Source organism: Notolepis coatsorum (genome assembly GCF_963971535.1).
Source record: "Notolepis coatsorum genome assembly, chromosome: 2".
NCBI lineage: Eukaryota > Metazoa > Chordata > Actinopteri > Aulopiformes > Paralepididae > Notolepis > Notolepis coatsorum.
The window spans coordinates 143,232,885-143,251,831 of NC_140166.1; the positions used below are offsets into that span (position 1 = coordinate 143,232,885).

Genomic DNA, 18,947 nt, shown 5'->3' on the forward strand with positions numbered 1-18,947 from the left:
ACTCATACACACGTCTAAAACATCATCACATTCCTCACCCTTAACGATGGTTAAAAATAAATAATCTCTTAAACAAAATAAACAAAAAACTGCATCTGAGAACTTATCAACATATCAATACAAATAATAACTCAATGAACTGATCAGTCCATGGAAACATGGCAGACATTCCATGTTAAAGAAAGTTTTCAGGTTATCAAATCATCTAGTCTACAATTTATAGAATCCTAAAATTGGCCAGTGAGCAAAAACATAATTTCAACCAGATGGTCCAGGATGAAGTATAGCACATGAAGAATTAACACCCGTTAAAACTATATGGCACGTTCTATTTTAACTTTATACACAGGCAGCGGCAAACCGTTTATAACGTGTGCCATTTAAGAGTTTGGCCTCGCTAGCTAGCCTTCTCCTGTCAATCATGTGCCGTGACTTCACTAAGCCCCGCCTTCAACGGCACCGTCTGGCCTGAGTGCTTTTTTTTCGTAGCCGCAGTTTGCGAAGACGCTCTCTGATTGGCTAGCCTGCATACAGCAAAGACCCTCTCTGATTGGTTTAGCTCCAAAGGGCTCTTCCGCCTTGTACATATATTCTCTGCTTCGAAGTGGTTATGCTTTGGCCCTCTTTCGAAGTGGGTTATGCTTAGAGTTTATCTTTAGAGCAGAGCGATGGACCACCAGCCCTGATTCCAAACTCTAAGCATAACCCACTTCGAAAGAGGGCCAAAGCATAACCACTTCAAAGCAGAGAATATATATGTACAAGGCGGACATTTCTATCCCAGAGCCCTTCGGAGCAGAGAGGGTCTTCGCTGTACGCGGGCTAGCCAATCAGAGAGCGTCTTCGCAAACTGCGGCTACGAAAAAAAAATCACACGTCTGGCCTCCAACCAACTGCAGCTGATTGGACAGAACCACACTGACAAGAAAACGGCAAGAAGATCCAGTTCTTCCGTTGTTTCTCACAATGAATGCAGCAAACAAGCTATTGGGGAGATAGAATATCTAGAGGTTTTATTGAACAGGGTTTTATATAAGGCAATGAAATGACTCTACATATAGTGCGGCAGCTGGTTGAACCATAGAGGCTGTTTTTAGTAGTTTATTTTTTACATGCAAATTCAGGGCAATGTAGTCTTTTTCTCTTTCTATTTCAAATTAAAGAGTCACCAGGTCTTAATTGCAGCCTGGGGTTTATATATATATATATTTGTATAGTCGACTTTGATTGGCCAACATTTTTACGAGTCGACTACCCCCCTGAATGCAAAAGTCGTTCCTTATCTTCATTGGGGAAAGTCTGGGAGTGTTGCTTATTTGGATTTTATGGTGGTTTTAGTTTTTGATCTTTTTGTGATGTTTCTTCTCGACTTGTACAAGAAGACTTTACAGCCCATGGGGGCTATTCCATGTGATCTCGGGCTCTACAAATACATTTGATTTGATTCATTGAATGTGGGAACACTTCCTGTAGCATTCATAAATGATGCAATAATAATGGGGGGGGGGGGGCCTAGACACACGTTCTGGATTCCTTCCATTTGCTTTAAAAGAAATCTTAAAACATATGGATTTTGTAGAGAAATCGACAAATTGTACGCTTAGTAACAAATAGCATAAGTACAAGAGAACCATAACACAAGACAATTATTTCAGCATTAATGACTTAAAGGTAGAATCTGTAATGGTGTCCATGCACCCTCTAAGCAAAATAGTGCAAAAGAGAGAGCAGGAGATGTATGGCTTGGAGTTTAGTAACCTATTTTACTGTGAATTTCTAAGAATGGCTATTTGACCAGCGATAGACGACCGCAACACTTCCAGTATTCTGAAATCATGGAGGAGAGAGCGGGGGGAGAAAATGAATGAATGTGGATGAGAGCCTCGACATTAAGTGGCTGTAGCTACGGCTGTGGGGGTGCTGGAGACATGATCCAATAGACTTTTACACGCCTGAGTCTCCTGAACACGGAGAGACCAGTCCCAAGTCGATCGAAACAAATATATATCTGGGAAAAAAAGATATATATATATTTTTTTGTGTGACCTGCAACAGGGCAGTTTTAGAGACAGTGGACAGACTTGTCTTTCTTGCCTGCAACTTAAAGTAATGGCTTTGCTTGTCCAAATGACAATACTGACCAAATTGAGATTGATTTTTCTCTTGTCCATTTATTTTGTTTGCTTTCTAATTTAAAATACTGTTTGAAACCGTCTGTGTGCTAGCAAAGCTAGTCTCCAGTCACGAGTCACGGTGCACATGTGCGGTGGTTTGTCCACCAAAAAAGCGCCAAAAGATAGAAAAGAAACTAGCAGAGCCAGAACTGTTCAACTCCCCTGGAGCCACAGCCAGCAGAGAAGCCGGTTTACTTTCGCTTTCAAACCAGCTGCAGCCTGAGAACTGGAGTGTGAGGGGATGTAACACTAAAGATGGCGGCAACGACCAAGAATTGCTGCAAAATAAACATACAGTACATCTGTTGTTTAAAAAAAAAGATTATAATATTATACTTATAACAATATCGATAATATCGAATATCGAGTGATATGATATTGTTATTGATATCGTTAGCGCAATATCATTTTTGGCCATATCGCCCAGCCCTAGTCGATCGGCACTTTCTCGGCCGAGCTATAGTAACTTTTTCGCACCTACAGGCTACTCCCGAACTCCGCATGCGCAGATTGCCCACGGAGTCTCTCTGGATCGTCCAGAGATCTAGGTTGATCAATCTGCGCATGCAGAGTTGGGGAGTAGGTGCGAAAAAGTTACTATAGCTCAGCAGAGAAAGTGCCGATAGACTTGGGATTGGTCTCTCCATGTTCAGGAGACTCAGGCGTATACAAGTCTATTGGATCATGTCTCCCGCACCCCCACAGCCGTAGCTACAACCACTTAATGTCTAGGCCTTCATCCACATTCATTAATTTTCTCCCCCCGCTCTCTCTCCCATGAGCTCAATGTAATGCGGATGTGCAGTGGTCTATTGCAACCCCTCCCCGCCTCCTCTCCCCACTTCACTCCAGCAAACACATCAGACCATAACAAGTAAAGTGCAGTACCAAGTGGTTTGACTAGAGGGCCCCGTTTGATGACACCGCAGACTCTAGCTTCAAGCCATGATGCTATTGGCTGATTGGCTTTGGCTTTTCTTGCAAAATCTTGGCAAGATTCTGCAAATAGTGATCCAACTCAAAGCAACTCAAGAAAGGCATTGTAATGGGAAGGTACACTAAGGCGCATAGGTACCACACACAGTACACAGTAGACAGTACACAGAAGACACTGCTCAAGAAAGAAAATCTCTTCAAATCTCACTTGGTCTCCACAGCAAAAGCTACATTGCAGACTTTAAAAGGTAAAGGATCCGTGTCTGCATGGATAAAAAAAAACATGTCTTATGATATTATTCTGTACATAAATAAATCTGTTGATTTGAACTCTATAATCTTTACATGGTTTAGCACTATCATTTCTTCGTTATGCATCCATCCGTAGGCTTTTCTTTCATTCCGTTCCAGTGATTCGACTCTTACTCAGTGTTGTCCGTTATTTAAGTCCCACTGTACTTCACTTGTGTGGCGAGGACACTGCTGAGAGCCAGACCTCTCGTCTGATACAAACTAAAACAGACGGAATGCAATCAAACAGTCCTGGTGTTCTGATATGTGATCATGATCATCTGGAACCCACGTGCTACCCCCCCGCCCCCCGTGTGAGAGAGAAACAGCAGCACGGCATCAGATCCTCAGGTCCTACACATGAGAACATCAGATCCTCAGGTCCTACACACGAGAACATCAGATCCTCAGGTCCTACACATGAGAACATCAGATCCTCAGGTCCTACACATGAGAACATCAGATCCTCAGGTCCTACACATGAGAACATCAGATCCTCAGGTCCTACACACGAGAACATCAGATCCTCAGGTCCTACACATGAGAACATCAGATCCTCAGGTCCTACACATGAGAACATCAGATCCTCAGGTCCTACACATGAGAACATCAGATCCTCAGGTCCTACACATGAGAACATCAGATCCTCAGGTCCTACACACGAGAACATCAGATCCTCAGGTCCTACACATGAGAACATCAGATCCTCAGGTCCTACACATGAGAACATCAGATCCTCAGGTCCTACACATGAGAACATCAGATCCTCAGGTCCTACACACGAGAACATCAGATCCTCAGGTCCTACACACGAGAACATCAGATCCTCAGGTCCTACACATGAGAACATCAGATCCTCAGGTCCTACACACGAGAACATCAGATCCTCAGGTCCTACACACGAGAACATCAGATCCTCAGGTCCTACACACGAGAACATCAGATCCTCAGGTCCTACACACGAGAACATCAGATCCTCAGGTCCTACACATGAGAACATCAGATCCCCAGGTCCTACACATGAGAACATCAGATCCTCAGGTCCTACACATGAGAACATCTGCGAAGGGCCCCAGCAGGCTCTTGTTGAAGATGCACCTCACCCAGACCAGGTAGGTGGTGAAGGGCTTGATGTTCTCCGAGAAGGTGTAGTTGTGCTGGGGCAGGATGTAAGGCATGTAGGTGTTCTCTCCCTGCTCCTGGATCCAGACCTCGTAGCGCACCTCCCGCACCTTCAGGTACTTCAGGTTCCAGGGGATCTGCCAGGAGACCGTGAGCTTGGCCTCGTTGGCGGCCTGGACCGACGTCTGGCATTGGGGTTCTCGCACCCGACCCGGGTGGACCGCGCTGGCCGGCTTGGACTTCCTCAAGCCCGGCCTCGTCTTCAGGCCCTCCTTGAGGACCTGCAGGAAGGAGGGCACGTCCACCACGGTGTCCTGGTAGATCCGGAAGAGCCACTCCGGGTCGCGGCAGCACAGGTGCCTGGGGACGTCGTCGCTGGCGAGAATCCTCTCCTGCTCCTCCTTCTCCAAATGGACGATGCCCCCCTGGTCCCAGGGTCGGTCCGGGTGGGCGACGGTGTTCCCCTGGACGGTGTTCCTCCAGGCCACGTACTGCAGGTCCATGCCCGGCAGCGAGGCCAGGGTCTTGTACGGCGTGTACTGCTCCGGGTTCACGGCGTAGGGGAAGAGCTCCACCACGGCGGCGCCTCTCGGCAGGAAGAGCGCGGTGACGAGCTGGGCGCCGTGCATGCTGACCAGCACGGAGGCGCCGCTGATGAGCCGCACGATGCCGGGGAAGGGCTGCTCCTCCAGGGACACGGTGACGACGCGCATCCGGAACTCCCGGGCCAGCGCCAGGAGCAGCTCGGCCTCGTTCAGGATCAGCCTCGTCGCGGAGCGGCTGAACACCACGATGTACTCCTCCTTCTCCCCCTTCTTCTCCTCCTTCTCCCCCTCCTTCCCCTTGATACAAGATGCCAGAAAAACGTCAAGGATGCTATACAAAAAAACTGGGCTGTCAGTTTATCGCGTTAATTAGATTAATTAATTACATAGCAAATTATCGCGTTATGAAAATTAACTCAAAATTGATTAAAAAACTAAAAGAAATTTAATGTATTTGATTTTTTTTTATCTCATTCATTCCATAAGAACGTAGAATACACATTTACAGACCTTTTTTTTTTTAAAGGCCAATTTGCATGTTCTTGGTATCTGATTCTAGGGACATCTATGGATCTCAGGGAATGTATTCCCGGTGTCAGAAATACTGTCTCTGTTACTAGGCTTGAGTAAATTGTAATGAACCAAATGAGAATATCAATTCAATTATTTTTATCTTTGACTGTGAATAACACTGCTCAAATTGACCAGACCTGAAAAATCTAAGAAAATTAATGAATAGAAGATGATTAAACAGAAGGTTTTGTAGATACAGTACTGAATTCTGCCATCCGGACACATGCCATTTGAAATATGATTTTAGAATATAGAATATCAGGCCTAAAATGGTTATGCGATTAAAATGAGATTAATTTGATTAATTAATTACAAATCCTGTAATTAATTAGATTCATTTTTTTTATCGCCTGACAGCACAAACAAAATTTCAAGACTTATTTCCATTGTGGTCCTTGGTCTCAGGACAGACAAGCGATACAAAACATGATCATAAATAACAATTTGACAAACTACATAGACATGAACATTTTAAATTACGTGCTCTGTCCTTGTGTCCATGCCTGTATTGTGACCTGTATCCCTATATCGTATGTTCTATGTGCTTTTGTTGTGTTTTTATTCTAATGTTATTTATCTTGATTTTATTGCTAACCCTTTTTTCACACAGGACTTTAGCCTGGACCTTCTGGCAGTGCCAATGGAAATGAGCCTTTTGGCTAAAATTGGGTGCATTTACATTTGTAAAATGTTTTATTAATGTATGCTGTCCCCCTTGATCAAACAAAGTAAAACCTAAACCTAAATGCAGTACAAACGTAGCCACAGACAACAATGTATCAGACAACATTTTCATGCATTTTTAAATCTAGTTGTTTGACATTGTCGAGGAGCCATGATTTGACTTTTTTTCTTAAAATTGTGTCGGCTACTGATGCATTTTAGCCGTGAAGGTGGCAAATTCTCCTACCTCCTCGGCGCTCCCTCCGTCCTTCACCCCGTTGTCGTCCCCCTCTGTGATGTTCATCTTCTCCATCATGTCCCTGGCGAACTGTCTGATCTCGTTCCCCGACACCAGAATGTTGGCCTTGGGCCCCTGCGGCTGCACAAAGCCATACTGGTACCACGTGGTCATCTTCGACAGGCCCACGTAGGACTTGGTGAAGCACATCAGCTTGCCGAAGTTCCTCAGCTGCTCCTTGAGCAGCGGCTGCTTGCCGCTGAGCAGGCGGTAGAGGTCGAAGTGCGGCCCCTCGCCCCAGCCCTCCATGAAGACCAGGCGGGCCTCGTCGTCCAGGTCCGAGTACTGCCTCATGGTGTAGAAGACGGGCAGCAGGTCGTCGTGGAACACGTGCATCAGGTTGTCGGGGTTGAAGCGGTTCAGGATCAAAGCCACGTCCGGCACGAACACCGGCTTGGGCATGAACTTCAGCGCGGCGGCGGGGAGCTCCAGGAAGTTAAAGTACTGCGTGTTGTGGTCGTCCACCGACGACAGGTCCAGCAGGGCGGGCTGGAAGCGGCGGGGCCCGAGGTTGGGCAGCATGACGGAGGAGTTGGAGTGGAAGAAGACGAACTCCTCGGCCTCGGAGCAGTAGCAGAGGTAGTCGAAGCGGCAGACGCGGTCGGTGTGCATCTTGCCCGTGCAGACCATGCGTGTGCCGTGCTCCTGGAGCGCCAGCAGGGCGGCGTGGTAGTCGATGCGCGGCGGCGCCTCCTCCTGGGAGAGCTCCTGGGAGCGCCGCGTCAGGTGGAGCTCCTCCTCCAGCAGGGCGGCGTGCTCGCTCAGCGCCGAGTACTTCCAGAGCAGCGCCGCCACCACGGAGACCAGGAGGCCGTTCAAGAGCGCCGCCAAACTCATCCTGCAGCCGGCCAGCGAGGCACGCATCACTGCTGCCGCCCTGCGGCGACCTCCGACCTCGGGGACGGGCGACGCGACATCAGCCGCCCCGCGGTACCTTGACGAGAGAGAGAGAGACCATTAGACCTGGATACACCAGAGAGAGAGAGACCATTAGACCTGGATACACCAGAGAGAGAGACCATTAGACCTGGATACACCAGAGAGAGAGAGAGACCATTAGACCTGGATACACCAGAGAGAGAGAGAGAGAGACCGAGAGAGAGAGACCGAGACCGAGACCGAGACCGAGACCGAGACCGAGACCGAGACCGAGAGAGAGAGAGAGAGAGAGAGAGAGAGAGAGAGAGAGAGAGAGAGAGAGAGAGAGAGAGAGAGAGAGAGAGAGAGAGAGAGAGAGAGAGAGAAGGTGAAGGAGGGTAAATGGAGAGGAGAGCCAGAAGCGAACCCTGCACTCCTGAGAAACAAGGATACTTCAGGGACGTTTCTCTACCTTCCATCCTCTCAACCTCTCACCCCTCTATGTTAAAACAAATAACACAGTGAGACAGAGAGACAGTGAGGAGAGATATAAGAAGAGAGGAGAGTGGAGAGAGTGAGGAGGAGAAAAGAGAGTGTGAGGAGAAGAGGATAGAAAGAGGAAATAATGAGGAGAGAAAGAGAGGAGAGGAGAGTGATGAGAGGAGGAGAGAAAGAGGAGATGAGAGTGAGGAGGAGAAAAGAGAGTGTGAGGAGAAGAGGATAGAAAGAGGAGATAATGAGGAGAGAAAGAGAGGAGAGTGATGAGAGGAGGAGAGAAAGAGGAGATGAGAGAGAGTGAGCGATAAGAGGAGAGGAGAAGAGAGAGAAAGTGAGGAGAGGGGAGTGAGGAGAGGAGAAAAGAAAAAGAGTGAGGAGAAGGAGAGAGAGGAGAGGAGAGGAGAGGGAGATAAGAGGAGAGAGTGAGGAGAGGAGAGTGAGGAGAGAAAGAGGAGAGGGAGATAAGGAGAGTGAGGAGAGAAGAGAAAGAGAGAAAGAGGAGAGGAGAGAGTGAGGAGAGGAGAGAGTGAGGAGAGAAAGAGGAGAGTGAGGAGAGGAGAGAAAGAGAGAAAGAGGAGAGGAGAGAGTGAGGAGAGGAGAGAGTGAGGAGAGAAAGAGGAGAGGAGAGGGAGATAAGAGGAGAGGAGAGGGAGATAAGAGGAGAGAGTGAGGAGAGGAGAGAGTGAGGAGAGAAAGAGGAGAGGGAGATAAGGAGAGAGTGAGGAGAGAGAGTGAGGAGAGAAAGAGGAGAGGGAGATAAGGAGAGAGTGAGGAGAGGAGAGAGTGAGGAGAGGAGAGAGGAGAGTGAGGAGAGAAGTGGGGAGAGGAGAGAAAGAGGAAAGGAGAGAGTGAGGAGAGGAGAAAAAGAGGAGAGGGAGATAAGATGAGAGAGGAAAGGAGAGAGTGAGGAGAGAGTGAGGAGAGGAGAGAAAGAGGAAATGAGAGGGAGGAGAGGAGAGTGAGGAGAGTGAGGAGAGGAGAGAGAGGAGAGAGTGAGGAGAGGAGTGAAGAGAGGAGAGAAAGAGGAAAGGAGAGTGAGGAGAGGAGAGAACGAGGAGAGAGTGAGTGAGGAGAGAGAGAGGAGAGAAAGAAGAGAGAGAGAGAGGAAAGGAGAGTGAGGAGAGGAGAGAAGAGGAGAGGGAGATAAGAGGAGAGAGAGGAAAGGAGAGTGAGGAGAGAGAGAGGAGAGGAGAGAGGAGTGACGAGAGGAGAGAAAGAGGAGAGTGAGGAGAGGAGAGAAAGAGGAGAGGGAGATAAGAGGAGAGAGTGAGGATAGAGTGAGGAGAGGAGAGAGTGAGGAGAGGAGAGAAAGAGGAGAGGAGAGAGTGAGGAGAGGAGAGGAGATAAGAGGAGAGATGGTTCCTCTCAGCTCCGCTCATCTGCATATTGAGAACAAGTGAGTCATGGAGAGACTGTCAGACTGACGGCCAACAGTCAGCAGCTGGCAGGGAGGGTTAGGAGCTGCTACCAGCATGTAAAATACCTCTAAAGGTTAAAGGTTAGGAGCTGCTACCAGCATGTTAAATACATCTAAAGGTTAAAGGTTAAAGGTTAGGAGCTGCTACCAGCATGTTAAATACCTCTAAAGGTTAAAGGTTAGGAGCTGCTACCAGCATGTTAAATACCTCTAAAGGTTAAAGGTTAGGAGCTGCTACCAGCATGTTAAATACCTCTAAAGCAGGGGTGGCCAACCCGCGGCTTGCGAGCCTCATGCGGCTCTTTGCCCGTCAATTTGCTCTTGCATCCATAAAAAGAATTTTAAAAAAAATACATTTTTTTCTTTTTATTTTTTTATGTCACTCATTCCATAAGGATGTAGAATAAACATTTAATTTTTTTTTTTAAATGGTCCATTTGCATGTTCTTGGTATCTGAATCTAGGGACATATATGGATCAGTGTCAGAAATAGTGTGTCTGTTACTAGGCTTGAGTAAATTGTAATGAACCAAAGGAGAATATCAATTCTATTTAAAAAAAAAATTATCTTTGACTGTGAATAACACCATGCTAAAATTTACCAGACCTGAAGAATCTAAGCAAATGAATAAAGGGAAGATGATTAAACAGAAGGTTTTGTATAGGGATGCACCGAATGGGAAATTCTTGGCCGAAACCGATACCGAAAATAGGAAACAGTTGGCCGAAAACCGAAAGCCGAAAGGCCGAAAATGATTCATAGAATAGAATTTTTTTTTACCAATGTTGTTCAGCTACCTGATTATGGAAAAATATATGATTATGGCAAAACTTAACTTAAATAATAAATAATCACTATTATGAGTCTTTTTGTATCACAAACAGTACTGTATTTGCAAATCTGGTATGTCATAAATGTATAGATGTAGCAGTACTGTCTATCTGTATGTCATGTATGTCATATATGTCCTGATGAATTGAAAATGGGGGACCCTGATGTAAACAAGACGAAAGTCTTTCTCTGGTCTGCATCCCCTTAACAATTGTGTGTATTGAGCTGTACTGTATTGTACCCATTCTGCAATCTGTTAATAAAGTTTTCAATCAATCAATCAATCAGAGAGAGGGAGAGAGAAAGAGAGAGAGAGAGAGAGAGAGAGAGAGGAGAGAGAGAGGCGGACATCTGTGCTCTACTGAGCGCACCTTTCTAGTCCCCAGATGACTTTGGCACAGTAGACGCGTGACAGACAGCGTCAATGTGAGAAACACAATCCCTCCCCCTCTCGCTCTGAATAATATGCATATTAGATCACTCAGTGATTAACCGCAACGGGCATATAGTAAATAAGGATAAAGTATGTTAAAGACACATTTATTGGACTCGTTGCGCACAGAGTTTACATAGAAACAGCGCGACTCCCGAGGAGATGCATTGCTCCCGAGTCCCAAGAGGAGTATCATGCAGGACTGAAGAGCTCACAGCGCGCATGTAATGAATCCGCGTTTTGATGACATCATCACAACAACACGCGTTAGGTTACAGGTTGCTTCTGTTTCGGTGATATATTTTCGGTGAAAAAACTCTTTCGGCCAAAAGCCGAAAGGCCATTTTTGGCCATTTTCGGCCGAAAACTTTCGGTGGCCGAATTTTCGGTACATCCCTAGTTTTGTAGATACAGTACTGAATTCTGCCATTTTTTTTATAATGTAAATTTCTCCACCATTTTTCATCATATTGCAACACCGTTTTTTGCAAGACGTTCACAGAAAGGTAGAGAAACTAACTGCGTTCTGTTTTATGGCAATAACGTTCAGGTTTGTGGGAGATAATCCCAAAAAATAAGAGAAATACAAAAGTTAATCCAGAAGTCAGATGATTGACAGGGGCTGGTGTGAGCTGGGTAGGGTAGTTTTTCGAAATTTGAAAGACTACTCACTTTTGGCTGTGCCACTTCCTCCTGTCAATATGCGCCGGTTTCCGACTCAATGCCCTGAGATTTCTATAATCTTATATTTCACTAATAACAGTTAAAATAATTGGTAAACAAACGTATGCTGAAAATATACACTTTTACTGTATATCTCGGGCTTAAGAGGTTAACCCTGTGAGGCCCAAATTAAAAAGACATTAGCAACTTCAGAGGCCAGAGGGTGGGACATATAAACACATTTACTATCAAATAGCATTGTGAGGCTGAACAACAGGACCAATTGACTATACATGTGCTTAAAGGGGAACTATCTTATAAATGGCCTTTTTCAGTGTTTACCATTGTTTCTTAGCTATGTGGACTTATATTAATAGGATCTATGTCTCTAATTCTCATATTGGCGCATTCTTCCAATTCTCCTCTCACAATATTCACCCTCACTGAACTGAGTCATCTGAAAATGTGCATATCTGTGATGTCAGAGATTTCTCAGCTGCATAATAATGTGGCAGTTGATGTGGCAGTTGGCACCAGGCCACACAGTGGTTGGAGCCCAGCCTCAAAACGGCTTAAGATATTGAGGTAGAAAAATGCGGTTTTTGAGTACAAAACAATGCTTTTTTCTTTTTCTTTTTTTTATATAAACCTAGGTGTTCCATAGACTCACAGGAATTGTGTAAAAGTGCCCAAATAGTGAAAGAAATAGTAAAATAGTTCCCCTTTAACATCTTTAAAATAAACATTCTTTTTTTTAAATGGCTAAAAGTGATTTTGTAATTTTGCAATCGTGGGTCTCACAGGGTACTTTTAACCGTGTGAGGCCCAAATAAAAAAGACATTAGCAACTTCAGAGGCCAGAGGGTGAGACCTATAAACACATGAGGGTACACATCCGGCGCAGTCATGAGCAGTCGCATTACTGAGAGCTCTCGCCAAACAACCAAATCAACAAGGTTTTGTGGACATTTTCTACTCCTGCTAATATGGATTACGGACTTATACCTCAATTCATCAATGAACCAACATCAAACAGAAGTGGAGAGAAGTGAAAACGGATTTAACGAGACCCACAGTGACTTCTACCTTCTCAATGGCTCGGAAAAGAAACACATAGACGTCGGAACAGCGGCTATACACACGCTACTAACAGCGAGCCCTGTACGGAAAAACTTACCCCCGACTGGCAGATTGGACCGTAGGACCATGATCATCCTGGTTCTGCTACTTTCGGGAGACATTCATTTAAACCCAGGCCCGGTTATGACCAGAACTCAGGCTAGAAGACTTGGTCTGGCAACGCAAGAAGCGATGGAGGTTCCCATCGCGACCAACAGCATCTACAACGCAACCTGTGGCTACATCCACAGCGCGGGCGGCGAAGCTCCCCCAATGACGCCGCAGCAGACGAGCACACGTGAGGCAGTGACGAGAGGAGGTGAACCGAGGGTCGAAACCATGACGACCAACTCGACGCGGGATTTAAACATCTCGACGCCCGATAGCCGGCTAGCTAGCAGAGCTAACAACGAAAACAACCAGGAACGAGTCCTTTGTTGTTCCAGCACGGCGCGGGACCCGACCCCCCCCTCCCCCCTTCTTTGTTGTTCCAGCACGGCGCGGGACCCGACCCCCCCCTTCCCACCCACAACAACAAAGCCCCCCAGCCCCACACAGGAACAGATCACAAACAAACAATACTTCGAACCTGCCAACATCAATGAAATAACCAACGCCAATGGACTGAACATTTTTCACATTAACATTAACAGCTTAAAAAACAAACTGGATGAAATCAAACAATTATTCATAAATGGTAAGGCAAACATACTGTGCTTCTCAGAAACTAAGCTTGACGATTCTGTAAAAGATCCAGAGATAGAGATTGAGAACTACTCAATAATCAGGAATGATAGAAACAAACATGGAGGTGGTGTCTGTATGTACATACACAAGGACACCAAATTCATCAACAGAAATGACCTGAATCATAAATCAATTGAAACTGTATGGGTGGAAATCCTATTCGAAAGGGCGAAATCCCTACTGGTTGGCACAGTCTACAGGCCGCCAGATCATAGTGGCTTTTATGATACACTGGATGGGTGTTTGGCTGGAGTTGAGGATGTAGACAAAATTCTTATTGGAGACTGGAACACGGATATGCAACGAAAAAATGCACCCGTCTTCAAGTCATTCAGTAGGTTTTGTGATCTGCACGGCCTCAGCCAGCTAATCACCCAACCCACACGTGTATGTGAATCAACTCAGACTACCATTGACCTCATTCTGACCTCCGACAAGTCCAAGATCTCCAATAAAGGGGTTATAGCATGCGGGTTAAGTGATCATTATATGATATTCTGTACCCGAAAAAAACTAAAACAAAAGGCTGGCTGCCACAAAACAGTCACATCTAGAGACCTAAAAACCTACTCTAGCGAGGCCTTCAACCTTGAACTGGAGAGTCTGGACTGGTCAGATGAACTCAATGGTACACTGGTTGAAGAAACATGGCATGGTTTCAAAACCAAATTCTCAACAATACTAAACGACATGGCCCCCCTAAGAACCACCAGGGTAAAAAATCGCGCTGAGCCGTGGATGCACTCCGAAATACTGGCCGCTATGAAAACCAGAGACAAAAAATGCTCTGAGTTTCGTAAAAGTCAGTCAAAGCTTACTAAAAGCACGAGCAGTGAACTCCAAGCCCACGTGACTGAACTCAAACTAGAAAGAAACAGACTAAGAAACGACGTAAACTCCATGATCAAAACTGCAAAAAAGAATTTCATCAATGACAAAACTGAGGAAAACAAAAACAAACCACGTGAACTTTGGAAATTACTCAATAATCAACTAGGATGCAGTAAAAAACTTAAAACCAGATTCTCAAACATAAACATAAAAACGGACAACACGCTCATCACAGACAAGCTGGATGTAGCCAATTACTTAAACATTTTCTTCACAAACATAGCCACAACACTAGTAAACAAACTACCCTCCCACTCAGGGCTTTATGGGGTAGAACACATAGTAGCTTACTACAAAAACCTAGGGGTCCGCAAGGACGACTTCAAGCTGGAAATGGTAACAACAGATGAGGTACTCAATAAACTGAGCGCCCTCCAACCTAACAAGGCCACTGGCCATGACAACATCCCCTCCAAATTCCTCAGAGACTCAGCAGCCGCCATCACCCCAATCATCACACACATAATAAACCTCTCCATAAAACAGGGACACGTCCCCAAGGACTTCAAAATTGCGAGGGTGACCCCTCTGCACAAAAAGGGCAGCAAATTAGACCCAGGCAACTACCGCCCTGTTTCTATTCTCACCTCCATCTCGAAAGTCATGGAAAAAATAGTCTACGAACAGGTCGAAAAGTACCTAGCGGAAAAAAATCTAATCTACGAATTCCAATCTGGCTTCAGAACATCCCACTCCACTGACACATGCCTTCTCTATTTGAATGACCACATCAAACAAGAGGTGGACGCAGGCAAATACTGCGGCATGGTCATGCTGGACCTACAAAAGGCCTTTGACACGGTCAATCACTCCATTCTGATTGACAAGCTAAAAGCAATTGGTTTTGATAGTCTATCAGTGAGCTGGATGCAATCCTACCTTGAGGGGAGGGAACAGATGGTGGAGGTAAACGGTACCCTATCCCCCCCCCTCACAGTGAGCTGTGGTGTTCCACAAGGAAGCATACTAGGACCGCTACTGTTCCTAATTTATGCAAATGACATGTCGTCAGCTTGTGACTGCAACTTGTTCCTGTTTGCGGACGACTCAGCCCTGCTGGTCTCTGACAAGAACAAGTTACAGGTTGAAAAAACCCGCAGCTCGGAACTAGGCAGAAATTACTGCATATGGCTCGCTGATAACAAACTATCATTACACATGGGCAAAACAGAGTCCATTCTCTTCGGTTCAAATAACAAACTCAGCAAGACCGACGGCTTCTCAGTTACAGTGGGTGACAATATTGTCACAAGGAAAGATGAAATTACCTACCTGGGTTCCATCCTAGAGGCTAATCTCTCCTGTGACAAAATGGCATCCAATGTAATAAAAAAAAGTCAACCAACGAACTCGATTCTTGTACCGGATCTCCTCTCTGGTAAACAAGAATACCCTGAAGACTCTGGCAGGAGCACTCATTCAGGGGTACTACGACTATGCTTGCACCTCATGGTACCAAAGCACCTCAAAGGCGCTAAAAACAAAATTACAAACATCTCAAAACAAACTGGTCAGACTACTGCTTGACCTTACTCCTAGAACCCACCTCACCCCTGCCCACTTTGACAACCTAGGATGGCTTAGAGTAGACGACAGAGTACAGCAACTTGCAATGGGCCTGGTCTACAAGATACACTACACGACCAAGGTACCCATGTACATGTCAAAATACTTCCCAAAGGTCAGTGAATACCACGATCACAACACCAGAGGGAGCTCCACAAATCATGTTAAACCCAGATTCGGCTCAAATAAGGGACTAAACACGTTTCGCAATTATGCCACATCAATGTGGAACGCCCTACCCAAAGCTGTAAAGGAATGTGGATCACTACCCACTTTCAACCCTCTCTCAAGGGACACCTACGGGAGACTGCAATTCAACACTGGCCCCTGTAAATATCCTAACCCAACCCCCTCCAATGTACAGTCATTTACCTAGTATGGTTTTGTCAATAGTCCAATGTACAATTTTGTTTGTTTGTACAGTGTCTCCTCCCCCCCCCCCCCCCCTCAATGTACAGTTTTACTTGTTTATACAGTGTGCCCCCCCCCCCCCAACCACCTCCAATGTAAATTACCCAGTATGGTTGTCAATATCCCAATGTACCCAACCCCCCCCCACCCAACCTCCTCCAATGTACAGTTTCTACGTCAAATGTATATACTCCCTTTTCTTGACTCCTTCTGTATCACAAACAGTACTGTATTTGCAAATCTGGTATGTCATAAATGTATAGATGTAGCAGTACTGACTATCTGTATGTCATGTATATCATATATGTCCTGATGAATTGAAAATGGGGGACCCTGATGTAAACAAGACGAAAGTCTTTCTCTGGTCTGCATCCCCTTAACAATTGTGTGTATTGAGCTGTACTGTATTGTACCCATTCTGCAATCTGTTAATAAAGTTTTCAATCAATCAATCAATCAAAAGGGTGCCGGCTGGTATATGGTGTGGCTCTTTGTGGTACCACAGTAATTTGTGTGGCTCTTAGTCTCTGACTGGTTGGCCACCCCTGATCTAGATGGTCGCCAGGTTAACATCACCAAAATGTTAAATACTCTCTAAAGGTTAAAGGTTAACATCACCAGCATGTTAAATACGCGTTATTTTTTTCCGTAGCCGCATTTTGCTGAGATGCTCTCTGATTGGCCACTTCATGTGACATGTGCGCCCAATCGTGTGACGCCTGTTTCTTTCACCGGTTAAGCTTAGGCACTCTTTCGAAGTTGGTTAAGGTTAGAGTTTGTCTTAGAGCAGGGTGATAGACCACCAGCCCTGATTCCAAACTCTAACCTTAACCAACTTCGAAAGAGTCGCCTAAGCTTAACCAGTGATAAGCTAGGCGTTAGGTAGTTTGCAGGCTGTTAGACCCGGAAATGGGCAAAGACACAGCTCGTCACGCGATTGGGCGCACATGGCAGTGGCCAATCAGAGAGCGTCTCCGCAAAATGCGGCTACGGAAAAAAATCACGCCTTAAATACCCTCTAAAGGTTAAAGGTTAACATCACCAACATGTTAAATACTCTCTAAAGGTTTTTATCAAACATTTTGTCTGCCCAACACAATCACCACGCACGTGGATATTTTAATCAATGGTTCATAACGTGCGCGTGTAATCAAAATGATGTCGTCACATCAGGTGCAGGGCACCAGGGGGCTCTGAGAGTCACACACAGCTAGTGGCAGGCAGAGAGCCTTGCTACTACTAGCCGAGTGATGAATGAAAATGTATCTGTTTCACCTAACAACACTATTGCTCCGTGATCATAGCCATCCATCTCTAAAGCTAACCACTATTTGTAAAAGCCACAACCACGTTACCATATTTGTAATAATGTAAATCATTGTGTCGTTGTACATATTGTGTATACACCGTTAGAAGCTAACGTAGCTTAGCTTGGTAGCTATTGTGCTAACAACATACCTCGACGTCTAGCTTGTTAGCCGGCATGAATGCCAGATTTAAAATGGTTCTCTCCTCTTTGTATACCTTTGTCTTCACAAGTATTCTGCCAGGGAACTTATGGACACGACAATAGTAGTAGTTATACAGTGTTTGATCATTGTGTCGTTGTACATAGTGTATACACCATTAGAAGCTAACGTAGCTTAGCTTGGTAGCTATTGTGCTAACGTTAGTGGTACACGATAGCTATGAGCTAACTAACGTTACAAGCTCAAACACCTTATAGTCCAGTCATTATAGGCCAGAATTAGGCTAAACCTAGGACAAATTGCAACATTAGCAAACTCAACTGATTTTGTATCCTCAATATGTCTTTAGTGAGAGAAAAAAAGTCCCAAGGAATCCCATCATAGGAAATGTGTTTTTTTTCAATGTTTTGTTACCCCTATAGTCCAGTCATTATAGGCCAGAATTAGGCTAAACCTAGGACAAATTGCAACATTAGCAAACTCAACTGATTTTGTATCCTCAATATGTCTTTAGTGAGAGAAAAAAAGTCCCAAGGAATCCCATCATGGGAAATGTGTTTTTTTTTCAATGTACTTGATTGCTGGCAGGATCACTGACGACACTGTCTTTCAGAGATTGTGACGCGTTCAAATTTTGAGGTAGCTCAAAAGTAAAGATACCATTTGATTCTAGACAACCTCGGGTTTCCAATGAGACCAACCATGTCATGTTACCTCATTGGAAAGGGGGCTACATACCTAATTATTCAAAGTTAAGACGATTTTTGGGGAGGGAAATATGGCCATCACCATTTTTCAAATGGTCCCTTGGCCTTCTACCTCAATATATGTTAATGGAAATGGGTTACATGGGTACCTACAAGCCTCCCCTATACAGACATACCAAATTTATGTTAAGCCCATGTAGTTTTGTGCAAGAATCATGTAGTGTTTTGCAGGCACGCGGGAACTATAAAACGGCAGGGGGTGCTGGGGGGTCGCCAGATGATTTTTTTTGCGGTCAGGCCACTGAACTTAGAAGCAGGCCAGGCCAGTGTTTCTATTTGCACCGCAATAGTTAGATAACCTAGGTGGGGAACAACCAGGAGATCACTGCAACTCACACAAGTTGGAGAACTATCTCTCTCTCTCTCTCTCTTGCTCTCACACACACACAAAGGGAGCCGCATGTGATTGGTGGAGGCGGGATCCTTACAAAAAACTGCTAATCATTGACACATGCTAGCCTGTAATAATCCCCCCCAGAAAAATGTACTTTGCATTTGATATATTGCAAATATATGCCATCACACACACTGGCATTTAAAGGGTTAGAATTATAAAATGAATATGTGGTGTTATGATCAGGGCTGAAGTTGAATAAAATATTGTATTTATCAATTACAAAAAACTGAAAATCCATAAAAATCTGTGTTGTTGCTAATCATACATATGCTAGCCT

The 18,947-nt window shown here is 45.1% G+C and overlaps 1 protein-coding gene across 1 annotated transcript in view; it reads right to left on the minus strand.

Annotated features, from left to right (window-relative positions):
- Nucleotides 1-4,438: 4,438 nt before the first annotated feature.
- Nucleotides 4,439-18,947, minus strand: part of pomgnt2 (protein O-linked mannose N-acetylglucosaminyltransferase 2 (beta 1,4-)) — a gene marked incomplete at its 3' end in the record, with an annotated part of 41,973 nt that continues 27,464 nt past the window's right edge. The window contains exons 2-3 of the mRNA XM_084307935.1: nucleotides 6,579-7,536; nucleotides 4,439-5,326 (exon numbers count right to left, since the gene is read on the minus strand). Coding sequence (XP_084164061.1) covers nucleotides 4,439-5,326; nucleotides 6,579-7,466 — 1,776 coding nt within the window. The 5' untranslated portion in view covers nucleotides 7,467-7,536. The remainder of the gene's footprint in view (nucleotides 5,327-6,578; nucleotides 7,537-18,947) is intronic.